Consider the following 22,784-nt stretch of genomic DNA (forward strand, 5'->3'; position numbering starts at 1 on the left):
CATGGGGCCAGAGAGGGACATTTATTTATTTATATATATATTTTTTACAGAACATTTTACGAATGTACTAATGGCTGATTTATACTCACAGATTGAAAATAATAATTCAAACTCACCTTAATGTAGCCTTGTGTTTTGTAGACTTCCAAATGTGTGACAGTATAAAACATGAATAAATCATATAGCTCTTTGTTTTCATTTCATGCATGAGATTCTCACAGTACAATGTTAATTTGCTCTCAGAATTAATCGTAAATAATTGTTTATGATGTTAAAAAGCCCAAATTGCAGAGGGGGGAACTGACAATATCAATCGTTTCATGGTTGTCTGATGGAAAAGGTCTTGAGCCATTGCCAATTAACTTGAAAACCTCCAAGCTATTGCCAATCAAACATTTTCTAATCTTTCTACCCCAACTATTCCCAATGCCCTATGATAATTGGTACCTGACATCATGCTTGAATAACAATGGAGTAAAGCCCCCTGGGAATGTTCTCAGGATGCCTTCATGTTCTTTTCTTCTTTACATCTTTCATTTTTCAGGTCCTCTGTGTATTACGCTTCAGCTTGTAGCCTTCGAAAAACTTAGAGATAACCAGTTCACAAAAACTGGAAAACAATGAGGTTTAACAAATGAGTTTCACATTTCTCTCTCTGGATAGACAAGGATCTACAGTTGAAACCAGATGTTTACAGACACTAGATGAAAAGAAAAAAACAAAGCTTTTTGTTTCACACTATCTGACAGGAAATCAGGCTAAATCTTGACCTGTTTTAGGTCAATTAGGATTACCGAAATTATTTCTGTTGAATGCCAATTGAGAGGACTATTATATTGTGTGTGTGTGTGTGTGTGTGTGTATATGTATATGTATATGTATATATATATATATATATATATGTGTGTATATGTGTGTGTATATATATATATATATATATATATATGTGTGTATATGTGTATATATATATATATATATATATATATATATATGTGTGTATATGTGTATATATATATATATATATATATATATATATATATATATATGTGTGTATATGTGTATATATATATATGTATGTATGTGTGTGTGTGTGTGTGTGTGTATACATACAGTGGGTACAGAAAGTATTCAGACCCCCTTACATTTTTCACTTTGTTATATTGCAGCAATTTGCTAAAATCATTTAAGTTCACTTTTCTTCCTCCTTAATGTACACACATAACCCCATATTGACAGAAAAAACGGAATTATTGACATTTTTGCAGATTTATTAAAAATCTGAAATGTCACACAGCCATAAGTATTCAGACACTTTGCTGTAACACTTATACATTTAACTTGGGTGCTCTCCATTTTTTTCTTATCATCCTTGAGATGGTTCTGCACCTTCATTGGAGTCCAGCTGTGTTTGATTATACCAATTGGACCCGATTAGGAAAGCCACACACCTGTCTGTATAAGACCTTACAGCTCACAGTGCATGTCGTCAGAGCAAATGAGAATCATGAGGTCAAAGGAACTGCCTGAAGAACTCAGAGACAGAATTGTGACAACGCACAGACCTGGCCAAGGTTACAAAAAAAATTCTGCTGCACTTAAGGTTCCTATGAACACAGTGGCCTCCATAATCCTTAAATGCAAGACGTTTGAGACGACCAGAACCCTTCCTAGAGCTGGCCATCTTGCTAAACTGAGCAATCGGGGGAGAATAGCCTTGGTGAGAGAGGTAAAGAAGAACCCAAAGATCACTGTGGCTGAGCTCCAGAGATGCAGTCGGGAGATGGGAGAAAGTTCTAGAAAGTCAACCATCACTGCAGCCCTGCACAAGTCGTGGCTTTATGGCAGAGTGGCCTGACGGAAGCCTCTCCTCAGTGCAAGACACATGAAAGCCTGTGTGGGGCTAAAAAAACACCTGAAGGCCTCCAAGATGGTGAGAAATAAGATTCTCTGGTTTGATGAGACCAAGATAGAACTTTTTGCGCTTAAGACTAAGTGGTATGTGTGGAGAACATCAGGCACTGCTCATCACCTGTCCAATACAGTCCCAACAGTGAAGCATGGTGGTGGGACCATCATGCTGTGGGGGTGTTTTTCAGCTGCAGGGACAGGACGACTGGTTGGCAATCGAAGGAAAGATGAATGCGGCCTATTACAGGGATATCCTGGACGAAAAACTTCTCCAGAGTGCTCAGGACCTCAGACTGGGCCGGAGGTTCACCTTCCAACAAGACAATGACCCGAAGCACATAGCTAAAATAACGAAGGCATGGCTTCAGAACAACTCTGTGACTGTTCTTGAATTGCCCAGCCATAGCCCTGACTTAAACCCAATTGAGCATCTCTGGAGAGACCTGAAAATGGCTGTCCACCAACATTCAGCGTCCAACCTGACAGAACTGGAGAGGATCTGCAAGGAGGAATGGCAGAGGATCCGCAAATCCAGGTGTTGCATAATTCCCAAAAAGACTCATAGCTGTATTAGCTCAAAAGGGTGCTTCTACTAAATACTTAGAAAAGGGTCTGAATACTTATGTCTGTGTGGTATTTCAGTTTTTCCTTTTTAGTAAATCTGCAAAAATTCCAACAATTCCGTTTTATTCTGTCAATATGGGTTCCTGTGTGTACATTAATGAGGAAGAAAAAATAATTTAAATTATTTTAGCAAATGGCTGCAATAAAAAAAAGCGTGAACATTTTTAGGAGGTCTGAATACTTTCCGTACCCACTGTATACACACTCACACACATTAACACACACACACACACATCTAAATCCGATTCCTGCATCCTCCTCCGTATTCCAGAGTGGACCAAAATACCTGCTCAGAGGTGTAGAAGTCTCATTGAAAGTTACATTTGAAGAAGTCTCATTGAAATTTCATTTGATTGCAGTGATTGCAATTGCAGATTAAGGGTACCATAATATTTGTCCCGGCCTGTTTCCTGAGTTTGTTTTTTAAATTAATTCTGTTGAACCACAATTCAAAAGCAATATCTGATTTTCATTGGTTAGTTTTCATTAAATTTTTATTTATCCTTACTGTTGTCATATTCATATTTCTGTGACCACTGTGGGGTTTTCTTTTTTTATTAGAAGGGTACCAACAATTTTATCCACGCTTGTGTATGATTTCGTCATGGCTTTGTGTTGGTTACTCACCATGCACTTACTTGGTCACCACTTGTGTTCTGTTGTGACTATGCATATACCGTCATATACAGTTAAACCGAAACTAAGCCTACATTCTAAAACCAAGATCTGCAATTACTTAAGGTATTAACTGTATATTAACTGTAATTAATTAAATCATCAAAATGAGTAACCTTCATTCTCTCTTTTTGCTTTACAGAACAAAATAATCCTGGACCCTCTGACATTCAGTGAGGCCCGTTTCCGGCCTTCTTTGGAGGAGCGTTTGGAGAGCATTATCAGTGGTGCCGCATTAATGGCAGACTCTTCGTGCACACGTGATGACCGACGCGAACGCATCGTGGCTGAGTGCAATGCTGTTCGACAGGCCCTCCAAGACTTGCTGAGCGAATACATGAACAATGTAAGTGTTGCCAGATTTCATTGCCATTCCCAGTACCTATATAATGCGATATGCAGTGATTTTGTCATCAGATCTGTTTTTAAAACTCATCTTATTCAGTTGCATTTTTGGTCATTTAAGAAAGGTAAAAGGATAAGGTTTACCATCACTGATCTTCACTTAGTCTTCCTTAATAACAACATTTTTTGCTCAATAAAATTGTCGATAGAGACAGATTGAATTTAAATGCAGCCTCACCGTATGGAAACACAATTCCCCTCTCTCTGTTGAGTTAATATTGGGCAAGGTTTCTTTTTCACGCTGTCTGCAAACAGGGAACTATAGAAGCCCAAAACATGCATGGCGGGATGTACATTTCGAGGGGTATCAAAAGCAAGTTTTTAATTGATAATTGAAAAAAGTTAAACATTCAGCCACTGTATGCTGTGACTGATTGTAATCTACTCTGCTCCTGTCGAGATAAATCATAACAAGGTGGGCTGCATCCAAAAGAGAGCTCTGATCAGTTTGGAGGTTCATTGCCTTGCTTGCTCAAGTAGAGTGGCTTTTGCAAAACAGTAGCAATGTTTAGACTGTGGAGGAACCTCAACCTGCTGCCTTCGTGCCCTCAAGTCACATTCTTCGACTGAGCTCGGGCTGCATGATATTGGAAAAAAAACAACATTGCAATTTTTTTTTTTTTTTTGTAAACGTCCGGGATGTATTCCAATGTCATCGTTCCAAAAATGAACTAGTTCAGTTCATAGTTCATACATTGAACAAAAATCGAAATGCAACACTTATTTTTGCTCCCATTGTTCGTGAGCTGGACTCTAAAACTTTTTCTACATACACAAAAAGCCATTTCCCTCAAATATTATATGTATCTATGTATATATCTAAATCTGTGTGAGTGAGCATTTATCCTTTGTCGAGATAATCCATCACACCTCACAGGTGTGGCATATCAAGATGCTGATTAGACAGCATGATTATTGCACAGGTGTGCCTTAGGCTGGCCACAATAAAAGGCCACTCTGAAATGTGCAGTTTTAGCACAATGCCACAGATGTCGCAAGTTCTGAGGGAGCGTGCAATTGGCATGCTGACTACAGGAATGTCCACCAGAGCTGTTGCCCATGAATTGAATGTTAATTTCTCTACCATAAGCCGTCTACAAAGGCGTTTCAGACAATTTGGCAGTACGTCCAACTGGCCTCACAACTGCACACCACGTGTAACCACACCAGCCCAACCTCCACATCCAGCATGTTCACCTCAAGATCGTCTGAGACCATCCACCCGAACAGCTGCTGCGACAATCGGTTGCTGACTGCAGTTCGTCAGCAACCGATTGAGTCACATTTGATGGCGTCTGGCACATTGGAGAGGTGTTCTCTACACGGATGAATCCCAGTTTTCACGGTCCAGTGCAGATGGCAGACAGGATGTGTGCCGTTCTGTGGTTAGCGGTTTGCTGATGTCAACGTTGTGGATCGAGTGAACCATGGTGGCGGTGTGGTTATCGTATGGGCAGGCGTATGTTATGGGCAACGAACACAGGTGCATTTTATTGATGGCATTTTGAATGCACCTAGATACCATGACGAGATCCTGAGACCCATTGTTGTGCCATGCATCCACGACCATCACCTCATGTTGCAGCATGATAATGCACGGCCCCATGTTGCAAGGGTCTGTGCACAATTCCTGGAATAACATCCCAGTTCTTGCATGGCCAGCATACTCCCCGGACATGCCACCCATTGAGCATGTTTGGGATGCTCTGGATCGGTGTATACGACAGCGTGTTCTAGTTCCCGCCAATATCCAGCAACTTCGCACAGCCATATAAGAGGAGTGGAGCAAAATTCCACAGGCCACAATCAACAACCTGATCAACTCTATGCAAAGGAGATGTGTTGCACTGCATGAGGCAAATGGTGGTCACACCAGATACTGACTGGTTTTCTGACCCCTCCCCCAGACCCTCACAATAAAGCAAAACTGCACATTTCAGAGTGGCCTTTTATTATGGCCAGCCTAAGGCACACCTGTGCAATAATCATTCTGTCTAAACAGCATCTTGATATGCCACACCTGTGAGGTGGAATTCATTATCTCGACAAACTAGTTCATCATTCTTTTTATTTTTTTCAATATGTTGCTGACGGGCTGTTACCCATAAAAATACTAGAATTTCATTTCCTTATTTTTGTCACCCATTCAGTCAACACAAGCTGCAACTTTCACCCTATAATCTCAAAAACTGAAGAAAAACTTGTTGCTTGAATGGCCTTTTTTAAAATGAGGAATTAAAATAAAAAACAGGACTTTTGCCCTTAATGTGCAAACAAAAACGATAATAATTTTCCGAGTAATACATTTTTACAATTATGTACTGTATTACAAAGGAAAAAAATCCTCTTTTTTTTCCGCTGTCGCTGTTGTCATATATTGTTTCATACTCCTTGAACACTGGCAGCTAGATCCATTCCACACATCCACCATCGACACACAGATGTAATTGTAAATATTACGCCACCGCGTACTAATATGCGAGCGCATTAGCCTGAGGTTCCGCCTGTACGCTCAGGACCTGCTTTGGATAAGTCACAGGAGTTGACGAGACCAGAAAAAACACTTCTGCCGTTAAGAAGTAACAGTACTTTTACTCCGTTACAATGATTATTTTTTTTATTGATATTCATGTTTGACAGTTTTTCCTTACTCCTAAGTATGTCACTTAGTTATTTTTTTGAATCCATATTCCTGACATACTCTGGCCATGGAAACGTCCAATTCCAGCTTCTTAATAACATTCTGATTAGTCACCAATACTAAGGTTAGTGCTATTCCTTTTCTCACCACAGTTACGATTGGATGCCATAGAGAAGGGCTTAACAAAAAACAATATTACATAATGCACCAAAACCAGTATGAAATGTTTGTGAGCCGACTTGTGTGTACACGACAAGCACTCAAGTAAACAACAGCGGATATTCACGGAACCACCAGTTTCTACAGATTGTGCCAGTATACAACAGCGGCAAGTTCTGGAACTAAAAAACTTTACTCACTACGTTTAGGCGTCTTGAATTCCAGCTGGACACTGCCATTCCTGTGTATTTTGTCTGTTAAATCCAGAGTATATTGGTTCAGGGACCATTAATTTGAGGTTTTACTGTATCAGAGAGGTGATCAACTGACCTGATGACTCGGTGAGAACAATGACGTTGGGACTAGTGGTTTTCCAATATATAGTATAGGACACCTCTGTTCTTTGTTTGGCCTTCATTTGAAGTAGACAGCTATCTAATTCCATCCATCCATTTTCTGTACCTCTTATCCTCACTAGGGTCGCGGGCGTGCTGGAGCCTATCCCCGCTATCTTCGGGCAAGAGGCGGGGTACACCCTGAACTGGTCACAAGCCAATCGCAGGGCACATACTGTATAAACAAACAACCATTCGTACTCACATTCAAACCTACGGGCAATTTAGAGTCTTCAGTTAACCAACCATGCATTATTTTGAGATGTGGGAAGAAACCGGAGTACCCGGAGAAAACCCACGCAGGCACGGGGAGAACATGCAAACTCCACACAGGTGGTGATGGGATTTGAACCCCTATCCTCAGAACTGTGAGGCAGATGACCTAACCATTTGTCCACCATGTCACCCTGTCTAATTAATTCACTTTATTTTTTGTTGCTAACTGGCATCAAATAATCCAGCCAAGAAACTATAATGGTCTCCCTTTGTGGGAGGCTTCTGTGTCCTCGCGGGGCTCGTGAACACGACGTTGCACGTGAGCAAAAGATTGACACACTATTTGGTCACGCCTCCTGTCTCCATAGTCTCTGGCTATTCTTGATTTGCCACTACCAGTTGTAAAATAATAATATAATTTTAATTTATAGGCCAAAAATCGGACCAAAGAGGGATGATTTTTCAGATGTTTATATATGTATTGATTTGAGAAATTTCGCTTTGTACAGTATATTACATCTGCCAAGTGTGAAAGTATTACACTGACAGCTTTACAAGAAAAATCCTTATCTCATCGTAATACCTAATTATAATTTCTTAATTGGGAAGTTATTTTATTCTATGACAAAATAGTAAGGAATTTATCAAAATACAAATTGTGTAAGCACCCACATCAAATATTTTCTTATTTTGTGGACTAGCAATTATCCATGCATACAAGACATTCGCTTCAAAAGTGTCACATTGCAGTTATTCCACATTGGTGATACGGTGCTATTACACTTTTAGAATGTTGTTGACATGAGCCAATAACGAATTAGGTCTGACAGAAAAATTTCTGAAGTCGCAGGAGCTTATGTGACACAGGAAGTGTAATTAGACATAAGAGTTGGATTGTAGTGATTACTGCTGGAACAGCGAGTAAATCAAAGAGAAACACATGCCAAAAAAAAAAAAAAATCGCTTCTCATACATGAGACTGTTGGTAAAAATATCTTTTGGTACCAAAAGTAACCACAACACATATATGATTGTGATTGGGATGTTTGACCTTGGCCGCTGTATATGGCATGGAATATAATATATCATATAGTTATAATTAAAATCTTGATTGTCATAGATATCAAATTCACAAATTTAATCAAGCACAATGGGTTTATTTTCACAGTGCTCAAGCAAGAACTTGCAATTGATAAACTCATCCAATTCTTTGTACAATGAATATCATGCCAATGATTCACACGTCAATGCTAATTAAAGTCTTACTTATGCTTTATTGTCAACAAAGATGCAATAATTTGAGTTGCATAACTCTTTCTGAAGAAATGTAAGCAGCTACCCCCACTTTTTTCAGTTGCACCCAGTATCCAAAGGCAGCATTTTTTTTGTAGGAAGCTTGAACCAAAGCACAAGGTTAATCAATGTGGTAGCTGGCCATAAATTTGGTTCAAGTGACAGGAGAATGTCCATACCTGTCTTAGCTGCTGGTGATCTGTGATTGGTGACAGCATGCCCGGCTCCCTGGCTGGTGCTGAATCATCAGGCGCAGCTGATTTAGTTACGGCAGCTCAGACAGAGCCAATCTATCAATGGATCGAGGGAGTAATGCTTTACCAGCTTGGGTCAAGAGAGCTTGGGCAGAATATAGCCATAGCCTGAAGCCATGGTAGGTAAAAGGGGCAACTGGGCAGCTCTGTGAGCAGTACAGAGTAGGATTTAGGGAGTGTGATAGTGAGCACACTCACCTCACTGTTTGCTGGATGTGGCACATCAAACCAAACATGGGGTGGTGCAGTAGGTTGATCATTAGTGGAAGACGGATTGCCTTTTTTCACAGTCCCCCTGGAAGTTGCAATGTAGAATGCTCATTCAACAATTGGGGTGACTTATCCCGTGCAGTCACATTGTATATTGTTTATTGTGCATGCTGCCTTCATGACATGCCAAGTATGACATTTAGTTGTTCATGACAAAGCGCAAATGAAGGCCAAATTAAGACATGCAAAGATGTGGAAGAAATAATTAGCCAATACCAAATAGTCCTTCCCTGCAATCAAGTGTTATCAAAACACAAGTGCTAGTCTTGACTGAGCTGTCACCTTATAGTGGTGGAGGGGTTTGTGTGTCCCAGTGATCCTAGGAGCAAAATTGTCTGGGGCTTTATGCCCCTGGCAGGGTCACCCATGGCAAAGAGGTCCTAGGTGAGGGACCAGACAAAGCACGGGTGAAAGAACCCCTATGACAAATAAAATAAATGGATCTAGGTTTCCCTTGCCCAGATGCGGGTCACCGGTGTCCCCCTCTGGAGCCAGGCCTGGAGGTGGGTCTCGAAGGCGAGCGCCTGGTGGCCAGGCCTGCACCCATGGGGCCCGGCATGGCAAAGCCCAAAAGGGTAACGTGGGTCCCCCTTCCCATGGGCTCACCACCTGTGGGATGGGCCAAAGGGGTCGGATTCAGTGTGAGCTGGGCGGTGGCCGAAAGCATGGACCTTGGCTATCCGATCCTCGGCGACAGGTTTGTGAACAGTTTTTGAGGGAAATGGCCTTTTGTGTATGTAGAAAAAGTTTTAGATCTTTGAGTCCAGCTCACGAAAAACAGGAGCAAAAACAAAAGTGTTGCGACTGGTTAGAGCATTTCTTTCACAGTTCTGAGGACCGGGGTTCAATCCCCGTTCCCGCCTGTGTGGAATTTGCATGTTCTCCCCGTGCCTGCGTGGGTTTTCTCCGGGCACTCCGGTTTGCTCCTACATCCCAAAAACATGCATGCGAGGTTAATTGACAACTCTAAATTGCCCGAGAGTGTGAATGTGAGTGCGAATGGTTGTTTGTTTGTATGTGCTCTGTGATTGGCTGGCGACCAGTTCTGGGTGTGCCCGCCTCCTGCCCGATGATAGCTGGGATAGGCTCCAGCACGCCCGCGACCTTAGTGAGGAGAAGCGGCTCAGAAAATGGATGAATGTGTATATATATAATTAAATATAAGTAATATATTAGTAAATATTATATACACTTTTATTCATTTTATAAAATAGACACAATGACATGTAAATAATAATTTTATTTCATATTCAGTACTCTCTACCTATACATTATTTTTCGCTGAGAAAGCCAGCGCGGCTCATTACATGACACATTTGTTCTACTTTTTAATGCTTTTCCTCCTTGGTTTCTCTAATATCTTAGCAGTGGCTGATATTCAAGTTAAAGATGTAGCTCTTAACCTGACATTAAAAATGAAAACATAACCTCACCTCACTTCTCACTGGGTAGAAGATTTACAAGGATTTATACACAGTAATAAAGAAGAAAAAAAGTGGTTTCTATTTACTTGAGTCTGTCTCTCAACTCATTTATTTTTTTATTTTTTTGCAACCATAACCTCAATATTGACAGTGAGGTTTTTTGTTTTATCAAGGTCTATATCAGCCAATTCTAGTGCACAGTGATGTATGACAATGTCATAGCAGAAAGAATACAATGTCTCGGGGCATAGCTTTCATCACACTGCTCAACATTTTACTTTTGTTTTCATAACTTCTCATTTTCTGTTATATTTTTTTCACGACTCTTCCTTTTTTTCTGGTATTCAGGGCTTTTGGTGTAACATGTTCACACGACAGTATCCCCATGTGCTCACCTCACTCTTCAGGGATACTGAATTCCCACCTCAAGTATACCAGTTAGATTTAAAGTGGACAAAAGGTGTGTGAATAATTCTCAATTGATCACAGTAAATATTTTTTTATTTTTTTTGCTAAATCTTAACATTTAAAGCTGATCTGATACTTGTTTTAATGCCAGAGTTAATCTTCCTTCCCGGACACTAATTTGACTGAACACACCTTATACTATTTTATTTTTCGATTAATTTAGTCTTATTTTCCTATTGCCCCACATTACTGGCCCTCCAAACTCCTAGACCCAGTAATAAGTCACAGGTTATCCACAGCATGTCTTGGCCTCCCTCTTATCTGTCAACACCTAATGCACTTCTCAACAAGCTGCAATCGCCCGGGCACATATTAACCTCCCACTTTGAGCAATTCAAAATTCTTGCCCACTCAAGGTTGGATCCTAAATATGGACTATATTCTTATTAAACATATAACTAACAAACATTTTATTCATGTCACTCAAGGGTCAGGGAATCAGATGTCTGTCTCATAATCGGAAGGTTAACAGTTCCTACAACTGACTCTGAGAAATCTGAACTGTTCTTCAGATTCAATAAAAAAAAAAGTTTTTGACTTTAACAAACAACTTTACCTTCATTTTAACACTAATAACCCATCCATCCTTTTTCTATCTCGCTTCTCCTCATTAGGACCGCGGGTTAGCTGAAGCCTACACAACTGACTTGCTTGTTGCGTATCAATACACAAATATTTTTTTGGTTTGTGTTCTATATTATTTAGTATTAGGGATACACAGATACCAATCGGTATTGATGCTGCATCAGAATCTGAATCAGAATCATCTTTATTTGCCAAGTATGTCAAAAACACGCGGAATTTGTCTCTGGTAGTTAGAGCCGCTCTAGTACAACAACAGACAGTCAAATGACAGCGAATAATTTTGAGACATAAAAACATGAAAAACACACTGACTTGTCAACATGATCCGATACTACATCACCGATACCACTTCAACAAGCTTGACATATAGAACTCCTTCAAGTAGGAGCCATGTCAGCCGTGTGTAGATACTTGAAGGTAAACATGGATGACAACACTTTTAGCCAACTACAATTATGCTCTACAAAATGGATGATGAACTCTGCTTGGGCAAACAGCAAGTTTCTATTGACTCAAGTCCCGGCGCTCCTCCGTCCTGCGGGACCCCAGAATCTACTTGGTTGATTGAGCCAGTAGCATATCTATATGCTCTCTAAGTTTAAGCCATGCAAATATAAGTACACATGGACAGGCCTGTAAATTGAAACTGCAAATGTAATCATTAAATTAATGATTACTTTGGTAACTCTTCCATTACTTGGGTAACTGCAGCAATTCTAGAGCTAATGCCTGCCCATATATCTGCCCCTCACTTTTTTGGTGTGGACATATATCCCTTCAGTTAGCCTTCCATGGTTATATTTTAAAACTAAAATGCTTTGTGTTACGGACTAAATTTACTGGAAGTGAAATGTGTGGCAAGAATGTTGACATATGCATTTTTACTCTAAAACGTGTTATATTTGAGTCAAACATATGCCATGTTTCAGAGAGGTTTGTGTTTTGTGTTTTTGAACAATAATTGATTAAAATAAAAAAAAATCATCACAAGTGCTAGATGTAATGTTACTAGAAAGTACCAGTTTGGTATTGGCGTTTATTGGTCTGTTATGTCAAGGTTCCACTGTAAATGGAAAAACTAGCTGTAATGTTACATAATGTCCATGACCAGTGTTGGGCAGTAGCAGCATTACCATTAGCGACGTTACTAGCTTTATTACATTTCTCAGTAGCGTAGTTGTAGTGTTGCTGTTTTTTTTTTAAAACCAAATAGTTTTTCAGTAGCAAAGCTAATTTCGTGATTACGTAGCGCTTGTGTGGTATTGTTCATACATACTACATTTCCTCAAATGCAACTCTTCTGTTTGGGTTCACGTACTCCATAGGTAAACTTGTGCTGATGCCAACCCTTGAGGTTGCCTGTGAATTGTGCCCAGCTGTATGTATTATGAAAAGTGTGCAACTCCATGCAAATGGAAGAGGAGGTTGCAGAGGTCTGTGCATCAAGTTAATCCCCATGGCCATATTGTTGTGGTCTATTTAAATAATTAATTTGATATTTGATACCGAAAAAAAGCTGAGGAGAATGATGACCGGATCTGCAACTGTAATACATTGCTTGTTTATAGTAAACGTAAAGCAAAGCAAAGCAAATTTATTTAAATAGCACATTTCATACACAAGGTAACTTAATGTGCTTTACATGATTAAAAGCACTGAAAAACTAAGAAAAAAAAGGCTTATAAACATTTAAAACAAAGACAAAAAATAACTCAAGTACAATTTAAACAGCGTACAGTGCAAGAAATATTTAAAAGTGGAAATGCTCTAAAAAGCAAGAGAAAAAAGAAGAGTTTTTAACCTGGACTTAAACACATTCACACTTGGGGCTGATGTCACTTCTGTTTGCAACTTATTCCATTGGTGTGCAGCATAATACCTAAATGCTGCTTCACCATGTTTACTTTGGACTCTGTGCTCCACTATTTGACCTTAGTCTGTCGAGCTCAGAGCCCTACTGGGTTTATATTCCATTAGTATTTCTTTCATGTATTCAAGACAGAAACCCATCCATCCATCCATTTTCTGAGCTGCTTCCCCTCACTAGGGTCTCGGGCGTGCTGGAGCCTATCCCAGCTATCATTGGGCAGGAGGCGGGGTACACCCTGAACTGGTTGCCAGCCAATCACAATCGAGGCTTAATGGCAGCTACTTTAAGACCTTTAGGAAACTGAGCAATTGATTATTTGCTGCAAATCAACTAGCACAGACTTCGCAAAATAGCTTTGAAAAAGTCAGATGGTATTGAGTCAAGACAGCTCGTTGATGGTTTCAGCTGCTGAACCGTTTTCTCTCCAGTTTTTTGGTCAACTGTATCAAATTCTGACATGGTAATAGAGTTTTTCCTGGGTGGCTTCAGATGTAATGTCATTTTATCATTTTGCTGATTTGTGCTGATATTTAACCTGATGGATTGTATTTTTTCACTAAAATAAGCAAATTCATTGCATGCATCAGCTGTTCGGAGTTCTGGAGCTATCTAATTCGGGGGGTGGGGGGGTTGTGAGCTTGTCAACCACAGCAAACAGAGTGCGAGTGTTGTTGAAGTTCTTACTGATTATTTCAGAAAAGTGTTGCTGTCTAGCCCTGACTAACTCTTGGTTAAAATTACAAAGACTTTGTAGAGGCCGTAGTCAATTTGGAGTTTAGTTTTTCTCCACTTAGGTTCTGGTTTCCTACACTTTGATTTAGAGGTCTTTACCATCATTGTGCTCCTCCACGGTGATCTCGGTCCCCTCAAGATTGTCTTAGTTTTAATAGGAGCGACAGCATTCATGACTGGAGATTTTCCAGGTGAAATTATCCAAAGTTCAACAACTGTCTCAGCATTCCAGTTTGTGGCAGAGCAATGGTCTCCATAAACTTAGTGGCGGTACTCTCATTTATGTACCTTGTCTTAATAGACATAGAGGTTGTCTGAACTTTTGGAAGAATCTGTAATTCAAAGAATACACAAAAATGGTCAGAAATAGCCATATCCTTAATGTCAATTGATAGAATTTCAACATCCTTAGAGATGATCAGGTCTAAGATGTGACCTTGAGTGTGGGTTGGACTTTTAATATGTTGAGAGAGGTAAAATGTGTCCAATAAAGCAGAAAGTTCTTTAGACTTTTTTCCATGTTATTGTCAACATGAATGTTAAAGTCTCCTATGACAAAATAGTTGTTGTCAGTAAAAATAACTGACAGCAGTTCTGAAAAGTCCTCCATAAATTTTCTATTGTATTTTGGAGTTCTGTAAATTATTAAAACAATAACCTTTGCAATAACCTTTGGATCACATTTTATCCTCACTAAGTTTGTAGTAGTGCACTTATATAGCGCTTTACCGACACCATTACGGTGCCTAAAGCGCTTTACGGAGGCTCACATTCACCGAATTATGGACACATTCATACACAAAGTATACACTTATATACTTTTAGTAAACACTCTTCACTTGTGTTAGTAATTACACCAAGTTTTAGTCCAACACATTCATATTTCAGTGGTAGTAAGAATCATGATTTTAGCCATCTTTTAGAATTAAGTGTTCATTTATATTTATTTTAACGATCGTGCAAGACACTTTTTAAAAATATAATTTTTCTTTCATAAGGCTCCACACTCTAGACCCAGATTTGTATTGAACTCAAATAGACGGGCAAATAAAAATTTTATTTATCTAATTGGTTGACATTAGTTGTTAATTCTGTTTAAACTGAACTTTTTCATGTGCTTACTTACTGAAATTGTATTTTTAAAAATGTAATCAATAGGTTTTACTCAAACCAACTGTTTTGTATGACTAATTTACCAATATTACTTGTTAAATTTGTGTAAGTTGTACTCTTTCATTGCTTATCTTATTGTAATTATGTGTCTGAGCTCAAACGTGTCAGGTACATTGACCCCACCGACGCCCATGCACAGGTTTACAGGCTGCACAGGCTGCCAAATCTAGTTTAAGCTAGTTTTGACAGTGACATCGATCGATGGGATCTGATTTTGAACTTTGTAAGACAAAATACACTGTGAGACATTCCTGTAAATTCTAGTTATTTACCACACACGTCAACGAAATACTTTAAAGTGATTATACCCTCCTGACTGCCAGTATTTCAAAGTTATCCTCTTTAGTGGACATTTGTAAACTTGAACATCTCCCACCCACTGGATTCTACTGACATTTAGAGCTTTCCAATGATACTAAATATGAAGGGGTGGGGCTTTGGGACCCCCCCTCTTTCTCCATCCATCCATTTTCTGAGCCGCTTCTCCTCACAAGGGTCGCGGGCGTGCTGGAGCCTATCCCAGCTATCATCGGGCAGGAGGCGGGGTACACCCTGAACTGGTTGCCAGCCAATCGCAGGGCACATACAAACAAAGAACCATTCGCACTCACATTCACACCTACGGGCAATTTAGAGTCGTCAATTAACCTACCATGCATGTTTTTGGGATGTGGAAGGAAACCGGAGTGCCCGGAGAAAACCCACGCAGGCACGGGGAGAACATGCAAGCTCCACACAGGCGGGGCCGGGGATTGAACCCCGGTCCTCAGAACTGTGAGGCAGATGCTCTAACCAGTCGTCCACCGTGCCGCCCTCCCTCTTTCTCATAAATTTAAAAAAAAAAATGGTGATTGGATTTTTCTGTTGTTGTAGTCAAGAGTATACAGTAATTAACTACAGTTTCCATTGCCCTATGGCATTTTGGTTGACGTCACTATTTTGCATGCAGCAGAATTGCGAAGCCGTGAGGCTCCCAGCATGCCTTGCGCCATGAAATGTTGAACTTTGCTGTCATAAAGATGTTGATTATAAATGTTCATGAACGATAAGGATTAACGTAACATTGATCATGTGTGCTTATGTTACCTCTAGTTCATGGAATGTGTGTTTTATTTAACTCGGACATTACATCTACATCTTTTTTCATGAAACCCTAACTGGGATGTGTGCAATAGAGTGACATTATGATCATCAGCACCACGATTAATAAAAACATTGATTTGACACTGTTGACAGTTACTTACCGAAATTAAAGTTTACAGTAACTTACAGGCAACCGTGTTTAACATTGTACTCATCTAGGGTTTACAGTGTACTTGACAACCTGGGTGAAATTTGTAGTACAATAAGTAGAGTCTACTTATCCAGGGTTTACAGTGTACTTAACAAGCTCAGTTAAATGAGAAGGAGAATAAGTTTACTCGACTTTTCTCCATTTAAAGTGCACTTAACAAGCTAAGTTAAATCAATGGATGAGCAATGATTGTGATTACTTTAGGGCTTTCCTGAGTTTTTCCAAGTAAACTCTACTTAACCGGGTTTAGTGTACACGCAACTGAAGTAGCTTTGTTATTTAGCTACTTTTGAAGTTTTATTTTAACTTATCTACTGTAGCAACTTTCGCTGGTTCAGTGTTGTTAACCAACATTTAATGAAGAATAGCTTAACTCATTACTTTTCCAAGTAGCATGCCTAACACTGTCTATTAAAATTACCATCATTTCTCATGTATAATATGCATTTTTTCCCCAAAGAATTGTCAAAAGTGCGCATTATACATAGGTATAGGGGGAAATGGGGGAAAAAATGTCACATTTTATAAATGTATGCTGCCATCAAGAGGTTATGAAAAAGCTGTCCACTTTCATTCCAATGTCACCGCCACCTTCAGGTTATGAGAGAGGTGTACACTTTCATTCTAATATGCTGCCACTTAGAGGTTATGAAAAAGGTGTAGCCTATACTTTCATTCCAATATGATAGGGGTACTATATATGACTGCATATACTGTATGTACAGTTGTGCTCGTAAGTTTACATACCCTGGCAGAATTTGTGAAATATATATATATATATATATATATTTTATTTTTTTTAATATGACTGAACAACAACCATCATTCATTTCTTTATGGTTATGTTTTGTTTAATGATAATGCTTTTCTGAAATGCTTGACAGTTTAATTTGAATCCCATTTTTTTTAAAGTAAATATGTTTCGCGTATCCCTTCATGTATTCTTTAAAGAATTGTACCCATCTTACAAATTCTGCCTGGGTAATCAAACATATGAGCTGAGTGTTTTCTCATTTACTAAATAAAAGTAAGGCTGTGAATTTCAAAATAAGAGCAAGCAAATAAAATTCAAATAAAGTGCTTAACTTCAGAATAATTATTTGAAAAATACTTCATGTTTTGATCATATGGATAGATGCAAAATCTTGCATTGTAAAAATGCATTATACATAGGTAGAAGGGTTTTCCAGAATTTTGAGGTCAACTTTGGGGGTGCGCATTATACACGAGAAAGTACGGTAAATCTTACTTTATGGGAAACAAGAAACACAATCCTTTGTTGTTATTCGGAGCACACCCATATCAAAACACCTGAACACACACCCATCACCATCTAGGATTTAGCTGATCGATGAAATTAGACTGTAATTGGGTTTAAAGGTCATATCAGGGGACCCGATAGAATTATCCAGGAACATATTAATGCAATAAAAAGCTTTCAGATCTGGCAACTCTATTGCATTAGAATGCTGCCAGCCCTTGTACTGCACCCCTCCTCATGCTCTGCAATGCCAATTCCCTTCAAGGGCTTGCTTCTTTGAGTAGCGCAAATGCGATTGACACTGATAGCTTGATCAAACTATAGAATCAACTCTAATATGATTAAGTGGGCAGACATGCAAGCAAAGACCTGGGCTCTAACTGTATTAACTGCTACATATGTTAGGGTTATGGATCCAGAGGGCTAAATGCAATGGGAAATCAAGTATGCAGGCCACAATTCAGAGAAAGCGTGTGTAACTGTTTGCATTTACAGTAAATCTTTTCTTTGATATCCTTCTTTTACCTAGCAGCCCATTCCGTTCCATTTCATTTCTACACGTTCTACCATATACGTAGAAACTTTTGTTCAAGCTTTAAGGACAATATTTTTCATATGATTGAGATTGTATTATTTTTAATAGGCCACAATCATCTAACCGCTAACTTGAACCATTTGGTGTTAGTTATAAAACCTCTTTGGCAAGAACATACTCCACAGTTAAATTTGGCTGACTCTTAATACAGTTTCGTTTTTAAAATGCAGTCATATTGAACTGTGCACTTTTATCAGATGCTTTTTTTGCAGCAGGAATGCTGCTATTTATGAAGTAACTAAACATTGTGGGTACTTACTAACGTAGCTGAGGTGTGTGTGTGTGTGTGTGTGCGCGTGTCTGTACAAAGCTCGAATAAAACGGTCTCACATCGCAGTTTATGAGTTCAAATTGGTATTTTGCGCTTCAAAAATTCTGCGAATCACAGTTTTACCGCAGAGACCGTCGCAAAGACAGAACCACATAGGGGCCTATGTGACACAACGCGCTTACGTCACAGATGCGTAGGAAGTAGAATATATATATATATATATATATATATATATATATATATATATTCTGTAAGGCGTACCTTTTCATAGGACTGACAAAATGTTGTATTGAGCTATTACAGTTTTCATATTTGTCTTAAGGAATGCCTTGCAATTTAATTTAAGTTATAACATAATAGTGTACTGTATAAATCCAGCCATCCATTTTCTGTACCGCTTATCCTCACTGGGGTCACGGGCGTGCTGGAGCCTATCCCAGCTGACTTCGGGTGAGAGGCGGGATATACCCTGAACTTGTCGCCAGCCAATCGCAGGGCTCATAGAAACAAACAACCGTTCACACTCACATCCACATCTACGGGGAATTTAGAATCTTCATTCTACCTACCATGCATGTGTTTGGGATGTGGGAGGAATCCGTAGAACCCGGAGAAAACCCACGCAGGCAGGGAGAGAACATACAAACTCCACACAGGCGAGGCCGGATTTGAACCCGGGTCCTCAGAACTGTGAGGCAGATGTGCTAACCAGTCGGCTCCCGTGCTGCCGTACTTCATATAGTTGTCAGAAAATAACATTTATCAATGGATAATCACAGCTTTTAAATGTAAAAATGTAAAAAAAGAGTTCTATTACTATTACAATTATTAGTGTTATATTGGGTATAGCGTATTGATTTTCCTGAGTAATCTGTAAACACAAAAACCTTTGGGGAAAAAAATTTAAAAAGCACATGCTGCAAAGATAAATGTAATAATTTATATTTAACCTAAATGGAGCATGTCCATATTCTTAAGTATTATATGTGAGGATCAACCAGAGGATATTTGCCGTTTCCAGTGAAACTGTCGCTGCCAGATAGTTTAACCTTTCAATAGGCTTGGTTTAGCACATTGAAACTCAAGTCACAATCTGGCACTGCTGAGCGAGAAAGTGTATTTGACCTCGGAGGAACTACGACGCTCTTCCAGTTGATGTTAAAACTGAAACAGGGCTCTCTAAACATGCTGTATATTTTCTGAATTATGGAAAAATACACTTTTTACACAAAAATTACACTTTTTGTGTGGCATAATTCCATTGGTGCTTCAGTTTTCAAAATTAGACAACTCAAAACATGTTTCTTTCATACAGTCTTTAACAGTCATTTTACCTCAAACGATTCTAGCCATCTTTAGCCAGTTACCAGTATCGATGAGCAAAACATTTTAAATTACTAAACTTTTAAACAAAAGGTCTAAGATGTTTGCGACTATTTGTGTGGATGTATTTGTTATCTAAATCCAACAATCCAGTTTTTTGACAATGTTTTTTAGTCAATAATACTTTTGGGGGGTAAATGTGCCTTTGTAAGCATTATAAAAGGAGCCTGGCAAATGGAATGCAAATGGTCTGGTTTTATTTTGGAACGTACCTACTGAGGAATCAAAGTTATATTACAAAATTACAGAAAATCCCTAAAGAGCTCTCTTGATTTATTTAGCATATAAATCATGTTTCCTCACTTAATACTGTTATCATGCCTTCTCCCACCCTCTCTGTGAAGCCATGCAACATGCTGTTTCAGTGATACAACATGTCAGTGCTTAGGCAGCGGGACATAAATTATTCTGCCTTGTAGGCACATGAGGTACAGTGCATATGGCGAAGATCAGATTGAATGAACCATACGAGGGGACGTTTGCCCCTTGCATATATCTATTCTTGATTAGTTTAATAATTAACATTTGAACCCTTTACCTTGTTAGACTGCTTAGGAAAATTTAATGCAATTCAAGAACATATGCTCTTTGTTGATTGGTACATTATTTTTACTCCTATTTAAGGCTTACATGGAGTTACAAGTGAGAAAGGCATGAATATTAAAGCTATTTATAGAGAAAAGTGTCAATGAAGTCTGTATTTGATAGTTGTTAGGAGGCAAGGTGACACTGGGTTAGCAGTCAATTATTAGCATAGCACAGTGCAATATAAATAGTTTCATAAAGTGAAGGTGTGAGAATCAAATGGGTGGAATGCTCTAATTAAGTATTAACTTGAAATAGTTATGTCGTAGCTTTGGATCAATGGTAGTACAATTATCAGTTCTGCTATTCCTTTTAGATAGCCAATTCCCTGATCTCTAACCTCAACACAGTAGTTTGTTCTGGGTTCTTCCTATTAACCTCTATATATCAAATATTTCTCATTCGTGTCAACTTAAACCTTTGGAATACATGCCGATGAAGTTATCGTGGACATAAATCGCTCTTAGATCTACACACTGAATTTGTCTCCTGAATTAATGTGGGATCCAAGCGTGGCTCTGGATTTATTATAGTGCCTCTGGAGATATTTTAATTTGATAACATCATGTAGTCATAGATGTTATTTAGATAACAGATACTACACTGTAATTCACACCACTCCACAATAGTATGATATACTTCTTATGGACCTTCATGTATTCCAAAGTAAACAATACGTATTTTTAAAATCCTGGATGCCCAATGATTTGCTGTTCTAGTTTGCTGTAGTAGCCACTAGGAGCTGTCAAAGACAATAGATCACAGTCTCTGCTACAGTGCCGGGAGTCAAACAAAGACTATGCAGAAAGGCAACGCAAAACAACAGCGATCGAGAGTCAGTGTGCATACTCGACTGGAGATGCAACACAAAGAGACTGAGGGGGTAAATCTAGACGCAAGGCGGACAAATATATAAGTAAAAATAGGGTTAGGAAAAAAAGGCAACCTACCTTGAGGCTAGTGCAGTAGGGGAAACGATGCAATTAATGTCTATAAGAAAGTTGTTCTCAAAGAAGCTCCCTGAGGGTGATGACTCACGTCTTGGCTTCTCAGGGATAGTGGCCACTCATAGCCCTTAAACACATCACACATGCAAGCCTCACCAAGTCTCTCTTAATTATCTAATTAATTATAGCTATCTTAATTAGCAATACTGGAAAAAAATAATATGAGGATTTGTGAAATGAACAGTTGTTGTTATTTACTTAGGTGTGGAATCTACTGGGCCTAGCACAGTCCATCAGAGAAACCAAAAAGCATAGTCTGCTGTGTGGGGCTGGGCATTATTAAGAAACTCACAATTCAACTCAATATGGATGTATATGTATGATTCAATATTCTTTGTCGTGATTTGATTTAATATCAATTATTTTTGGTTGCAGCTCGATTCAATATTGTTTTAAATGTTCCGATCTCAATTCAGTAAGAAGTAAAAATGCATAAATAATTGAGAGTACATTTTGACACGTTTTAACCATTTATTTTTTATGCCATGAAAAGATAATGTATGTTATATGTCACATCACATTTTTTAAGAAATAAAACACCTGAAAATAACACATAACTTCTATGTATGGAGTACAAAAGTAAAACAAAAATATCTGGCAGTTGTGTATAAACACTGAAAAGGTAAACTGCATGTAAATTAAAATAATTAAATTTTTATTTTCTCTTGTACAATAATACCTTACACAAAACTTAAGACGTGATGACAGCTCTGTACTGAAAATGTAAAATGTATGTATATTTAAACAATATTTCTTTACTTATTAGGGTTACTATTACAACCCCAATTCCAATGAAGACTTGGCCAGTCTAAGACCTTCCACTTTTCCCCCCTGATGAAGTCCTTTGTCGTGTTGGCAGTGGGTTTTGGGTCATTGTCTTGTTGCGTGATGAAGCTTCTCCCGATTAGTTTGGATGCATTTTTCGTTAAATTGCCAGACAAAATGGTTTTGTAGACTTCATAATTCATTCTGCTGTTACCGTCATGAGTTATATCATAAATAAAGACGAGTGAGCCTGTTCCAGAAGCAGCTTGGCAAACCCAAGCCATGACATTACCTCCACCATGCTTCACAGATGAGCTTGTATGTTTTGGATCATAAGCAGATCCTTTCTTTCTCCATACTTTGGCCTTTCCATCACTTTGGTAGAGGTTAATCTTGGATTCATTGGTCCATAAAACATTGTTCCAAAACTTTTGTGGCTCAACTCTGTACTTCTTTGCGAAATCCAATGTGGCCTTCCGATTCTTTTTGCTGACAAGTGGTTTGCATCTTGTGGTATGGCCTGTATAGTTC

General features: G+C 38.8%; 1 protein-coding gene across 2 annotated transcripts in view; it reads left to right on the forward strand.

Moving 5' to 3' along the window:
* The window catches only part of ctnna2 (catenin (cadherin-associated protein), alpha 2), a 338,765-nt gene that overhangs the window by 84,168 nt on the left and 231,813 nt on the right, over positions 1–22,784 (forward strand). For both annotated transcript variants that reach the window (XM_061679158.1, XM_061679159.1), the window contains one exon: positions 3,350–3,553. In XM_061679158.1, coding sequence (XP_061535142.1) covers positions 3,350–3,553 — 204 coding nt within the window. The remainder of the gene's footprint in view (positions 1–3,349; positions 3,554–22,784) is intronic.

The sequence above is a fragment of the Phycodurus eques genome, chromosome 6 (assembly GCF_024500275.1).
Source record: "Phycodurus eques isolate BA_2022a chromosome 6, UOR_Pequ_1.1, whole genome shotgun sequence".
Lineage (NCBI taxonomy): Eukaryota > Metazoa > Chordata > Actinopteri > Syngnathiformes > Syngnathidae > Phycodurus > Phycodurus eques.